General features: G+C 28.1%; 2 protein-coding genes across 2 annotated transcripts; both read right to left on the bottom strand.

The window, feature by feature from the left end:
• Positions 1-615: 615 nt before the first annotated feature.
• LOC149062097 (uncharacterized) lies at positions 616-1227 on the bottom strand. Its single transcript, XM_089215207.1, has one exon. The coding sequence runs from the start codon at positions 1225-1227 to the stop codon at positions 616-618; it is 612 nt and encodes a 203-aa protein (XP_089071333.1).
• A 2960-nt stretch (positions 1228-4187) lies between these two features.
• LOC149062096 (uncharacterized) lies at positions 4188-5365 on the bottom strand. The gene is made up of 2 exons (XM_089215206.1): positions 5235-5365; positions 4188-4739 (listed from the first exon to the last, which is right to left on the bottom strand). The coding sequence occupies exon 2, from the start codon at positions 4674-4676 to the stop codon at positions 4188-4190; it is 489 nt and encodes a 162-aa protein (XP_089071332.1). The 5' UTR covers positions 4677-4739; positions 5235-5365.
• Between the last annotated feature and the right edge of the window lie 635 nt (positions 5366-6000).

Raw genomic sequence — 6000 nt, 5'->3', positions numbered from 1 at the left:
CATTAAGTTAGGTTAACGTAGGTGTTTCATTTGTGCTAATTTAAAAATAATTTATACCGTAATTAGAGTGAATTTCGGTAAATCATTTGGGTGAATAAAACATGTGAGAACGAATGTTTTTTTTTTTTTATTCATAATAAGTGTAAAGTATAACAATGTGGCGTAGTTGTGCACTACACGCAACCGTTCTGAGTACTATGTATATTATTATAACAAGCGCGTATGCCGAAAAGCACTAACAATATTATTATTTTCGTATTATTTCTAATTTTAAAATAGTTGAACACAGAAATAATATATTTTATCTAAATTTGTAATAAAACTATTTTCCTGAAACTGTGCATTCGTTTGAAGAGAGACGTACTTAGTGTTTAATGTACTGAACCTCTGCAACGGTGATTAGTTATTATTATCACAGTCTAGCTTATCATACTTCCATGCTTGGTATATGTAGATTATTATGTATTGTGTATATGTTAAGTTAAATATTGTAAGAATAACTTGTATGAATTATCTTTACGTATTCAAATTAAGAACAAGTGATGAATAAATAGCGTGTTAAATAATATATTCATTATACAGTATAAAAAATACAATATATTATCAGTGCAAACATTATTTGTTAATATGATTTATCCTGTGTGCGCGACGATGTATTATCAATTGGCTATTTCTGCTGAACGATTTGACACACAACTCGCACGCGTACGGTTTTTCACCAGTGTGTGTGAGTCGATGTACTGTCAAGTTGTTACATTGGCTGAATGATTTGCCACACACATCGCACAAATATGGTTTTTTGCCAGTGTGTGTACGTCGATGTACTGTCAAGGTGCTACATGTGCTGAATGATTTGTCACACACATCGCACACATACGGTTTTTCGCCAGTGTGTGTACGGCGATGTATTGTCAAGTTGCTATATTGGCTGAATGATTTGTCACACACATCGCACAAATATGGTTTTTTGCCAGTGTGTGTACGTCGATGTACTGTCAAGATGCTACATGTGCTGAATGATTTGTCACACACATCGCACACATACGGTTTTTCGCCAGTGTGTGTACGGCGATGTACTGTCAAGTTGCTATATTGGCTGAATGATTTGTCACACACATCGCACTCGTACAGTTTTTCACCAGGGTGTATGCGTCGATAAATTTTCAAATCGCCATTTGGGTTGAACGATTTGTCACAGGGATTGCATTGGTAATTTTTCTTATTCATTTTTTAGTTGGAGTGATGGCAGGCTACTTCTTTTTGTACACAATTTATTTGTTTTTTCGTAAATCTATTTGGTTACTATATACTTTTTTGCTTATGACCGATTAGACTTTATTGACCACACCAGATTTTCAAGCCAGTATTTGATGAAGTATTTTTTATGTAGTATGTTCAAGATTTAGAGCAATTTCATTTTTTGAACGAATTGTCACCAATATTAAAGTAATTAAAAAAATATTATTAAATAGGCATAAATCAATACAAATGAAAATGAGGTGAAGGCTGTATATTGCACTATATGCATAGCATTTAATACATCCTCTGTACTTAGTAATTTTAACAGTGTTTGCACTAATTTCAAAAATATATATTCTGCTACTGAATCTCATGAAAATAGTAAAGGTCACTAATTAGCTGTCGAAGCATATTTATTAGCAATAAACCAAAATAACTTAAAATTTGTAGTAAGTAGGGATATGACGAACATCAGAAAAAACAAGTTATGGAAAGAGTCTATGTTATCAAACAAGTGTTTGAAATTAAATTTATTGGAAAACAAAATTTATCCTATCGAGGTACTAATGAAGGCTTTTACGATCTTGAAGACCTAAATATTAATCATGGGAACTTCTTGGAGCTTTTAAAATTTACTGCAGAACGCGATACTGTTTTAAAAAAATATTTAACTGAAGCAATTCAACGTAGCAGAAAACATAGAGAAAATGTTGAATCTAATCAGTGATGGTAGATGACAGGGAAATTCCCTATGCGCAGGGAAATTTTACGTCAAAATTTATAAAAGAGAAAAATGGGAATTTAAATCTTATTTCATTAAATACAGGGAATTTTACTCAATTTGAAATATTAAAAAAAAAAATTATAGAAATTATAAAAATCATAGAAATATATTATATAGTATTATATTAAATGATTAACTAGAATTTGCTCCAAATAATTTTCAAGGGATACCAAAAATAGCACCTGTACTTTGAGAGTACGAAAGGTTACCTTTGAATTTTTTCACCATTGATAAGAACTGTATAAAAAAAATTGGCTGGACAGTACCCAAAATGAACTTATTTTTTCCCTCGAATAACATTGTTATAGATTCTTTTTGAATTTGAAAAATCTAATTCTTTAATATTTTGTGATATTCCACATGCAGATATTGTGTCTCTTGTAACATCATTAATTTTCTATAGTGCAGGATCATTACTATTAAAAATTAAAACATAAAACTTAGTTAATAATTGTAATTAGAAAATATCTCAGCAACAAAAAATGTAATTAAATATTAATTAATTAATTAATTAATTCAATCCTAATATAAGTTTCTGATTTTTCTAAATTATTTTACTACATAATTTCATTTGTTGATTATTTGTTTTAAAACTAAATATCTGTACTAAAACACAGGATTTCCTCATAAACATACTTTATTATAGTAATTCATAAATATTGTTTTAATTAAAATATGAAATATGTAATTTACCTGGGTGCCTTAAACTTATCAACATTTACCAATATAATATTATCATTGTTTGCATCTAACAAAATATTTTCTCCATCATTGGAATCATTAGAATTCTCAAGCACTGCTAAATAAACAAAATCAATATAAATATTTGTAATTGGTAACAAAAAAATTAAATGACATGAAATACTTGGGTTATGCATTGGTATCACATTATTAACTACATCCACTTTATCAACAGTTATCGACTGTGTCACTTGATCTTCAGTCACATTCAGTCTACATTCAGTAACATAACTAACATTTTTAGCTGAAAAAATTTATACTCGTATTATGAATACTCGAGGAAGGTAATTTATAATATTAGGTATGTTCCCAACTTTCATAATTTTTTACAGACTTATTTATGTAAAATAGTATTAAATTGTTATTACTTTTAAATACAATAGGTATTTGAATACTATTATTTAATAGGATATTCACGTTCCAAAATATCATATTATTTTAAATAAAAATGCTAAATGTTTTTATTTAGATTTAGAATAATTGTTATAATAAATCTTATGCCTATAACTTTAAATGTAAATATTATGTATTAGTATTTTTATATATAAAGTAGTTAGGTAAAAAAAATATAATATAACAATAAAATATAATTAATTTTATATTTCGCTTATACAATATGAATTAAAAGTATTTGCTTAATAACATTAAACAACAATAAAAGAGTCAAGGCCCAGTAATTACTTAAATAACTATTAGTTATTACTTATTAGTGTTTATAATTAATTACTTACTCGAATCAGTAGTAACACTAGCTCCAGAATTAGAAGTTGAAACAGAAAAAAAATGTTTAATATTTTTAGTCTTGACAACAACATCAGCAGTTTTTCTAGCCTTTTCTTTGGCTTTTAATCGGTATCCAGCTTCACTAAGTTATTTAGGTTCTAGGTCACTTTGTACGGTCGAGCATTAAAAGTGCGAAACGCGGACATTTTGTACGGTCGGGTAAAAAGGTACATTGCAGAACGCGGACACTTTGTACTATTATATACATAAAGTATATATATTATAAATATAAGTTATATACCTCAGTAGTAAGTATATATAATATTATAAATTATAACGTAAATTATTAAAATATAAAAATTAAAAATCAAAAGTAAATTGTTTCATCGTATATTAATAATGATCAAAATAATCAAATAATCAATAATATTATTATAAATCTTAATTGTATTATAATATTAGATATCAGTTTTAAAGCAAATTAAAAATGTGTACAATATAAATATGTCATAATGACAAATAAAATATAAAAATGAAAAAAAATCATTAAAAACTACATAACCTAACCATACCTAACCTAACCTAACCATATTTATTTGTTTTACTTATTTTTCTAAATCACATTCTTGTTGACAACATGTATCACACATAAATACTTCATCAATGTCCTCATATGTTTGACAACTCTCATGATAAGGTACTAAACAATAGGAACACTGCACCCATTTTTTTTTTTTACATCACTGTTGTAACTTTGTTTACAAACCCCGCACTTCCAATCATCATCTTTTGATGCATTTTTATTTTTTGTACTTTTTTTAGAACATACAGGAACAGACTCCTTTGAAGTTGATGGAATAGGTTGATCAGGAGGAGTCAGACATTTTGCACTTGAATCCCTTTTTGGCCTATTAGGGTTAGGTGTGGTTGGCTCTACAGATGGAATAGTTAACAATGTTTGTATAGCAGTAATACTGTGTGGTTGAATTTCTCTACTTTGAATATCCCTGTTTGTCAATTGAGATGGAGCTATTGCTTCTGGAGGAATGGCATTTTTATTTAATGGGCAAATGCCACTTTTTTTAAATGCATTTTCTATATTTTTTTTAGAAAAGCTTTTAATGAATGCTGGATTCAATATTGTATGAAAAGTTGTCCGATTTGGTTTATCTCCAGGATTTTCCCTCATAAAGTCATTTAAGCTAGTGGCCCAGTTTGACTTAAGTGGTTTGTATACTCCTACATCTAGTGGCTGTAATAAATGACTAGTATGAGCTGGAAATGTAAATAAATATATTTCATTTTTGACATTATACTTTAAGATCTAAATACCACAAAGTATTTTTAAATAATTAATAAAGTATATGTATGTAATAAAATAGGATTAAGATAAATTAAAAAAATAATTTTGTAATGTAATGTAATTTCGTGATTATCATAATTTCGTGATAGTAGGTAATTTCGTGATAGGCTTAACTGCAAAAATATTTGCAGATTCGTATAGAGAAACAGATTATCTTCATTTAATTATATAGGTATATCGTGATTAAAACAATTTTTAATGTCATTATATTTATTAAAAGAAACATGATTAAAAATGTAAATTCATTTGAGGTGAAAACGTTAAGAAAATGTGTATCTGCGATAAGCAATCATAAGTTAAAGGAAGTCAATAAAAAAACAAAAGTTTTACCATTAAATCAAGCATGTTTTCTAGTTTAATATTTAATAAAAATTATTTACTTACCTTAAACACAAGTCTGGAAATAAAAATGTTGGTCAAGTACTCCAAAACAAATGTGCAGAACGCACGTAAAATAATGATAAAGAATGTACAAACTGATAGTAAACAATCAACGTATCATACGCACCCAACGACTCTTTGTCAAACGACAGTAGTACCCAGGGTACCATTTGACGTAATTTCGATGTTTTTGACTAATAGGTATGTCCGTTACAAATGCCGAAAGAAATATCACGAAATTACATATATCACGAACATACCTTCCTTTACCCTACCTATAATATGGAAATATCTCAAAATGACAAGTAAAGTATAATATTGACAAAAGTTTTGGTCTTAATTTACTGGAACTTGTTGTTGCCATCGTGAAGATTTCGGTAGTGACAGTGTCTTAGTGAAATGCATTTCAACGATAAACGCAAATGATAAGTATTTAACGTAGATATCGCGATTGTGAAATATATATAATGATAAACTATCATCAATATGTACCCATGAGATTCCCCAGATTATATAAAATGTATTTATAACATTTTTAGTAAAATTTGTCATATATAATATATAGTATTATTTACTTGCTAACTTAGGTATATAACTTATATTTATAATATACATATATACTTTATGTATATAATAGTACAAAGTGTCCGCGTTCTGCAATTTACCTTACCCGACCGTACTAAGTGTCCACGTTCTGCAATGTACCTTTTTACCAGACCGTTACAAAGTGTCCGCGTTGTACATTTTGAACAATGGACCGTACAAAGTG

The sequence above is a fragment of the Diuraphis noxia genome, unplaced genomic scaffold (genome assembly GCF_037042655.1).
Source record: "Diuraphis noxia isolate RWA-SAM2 unplaced genomic scaffold, SU_Dnox_SAM2 contig0001, whole genome shotgun sequence".
NCBI classification, from domain to species: Eukaryota; Metazoa; Arthropoda; class Insecta; order Hemiptera; family Aphididae; genus Diuraphis; species Diuraphis noxia.
Note: the sequence above shows the minus strand (reverse complement) of the source record. Positions and strands in the feature narration are given on the sequence as shown.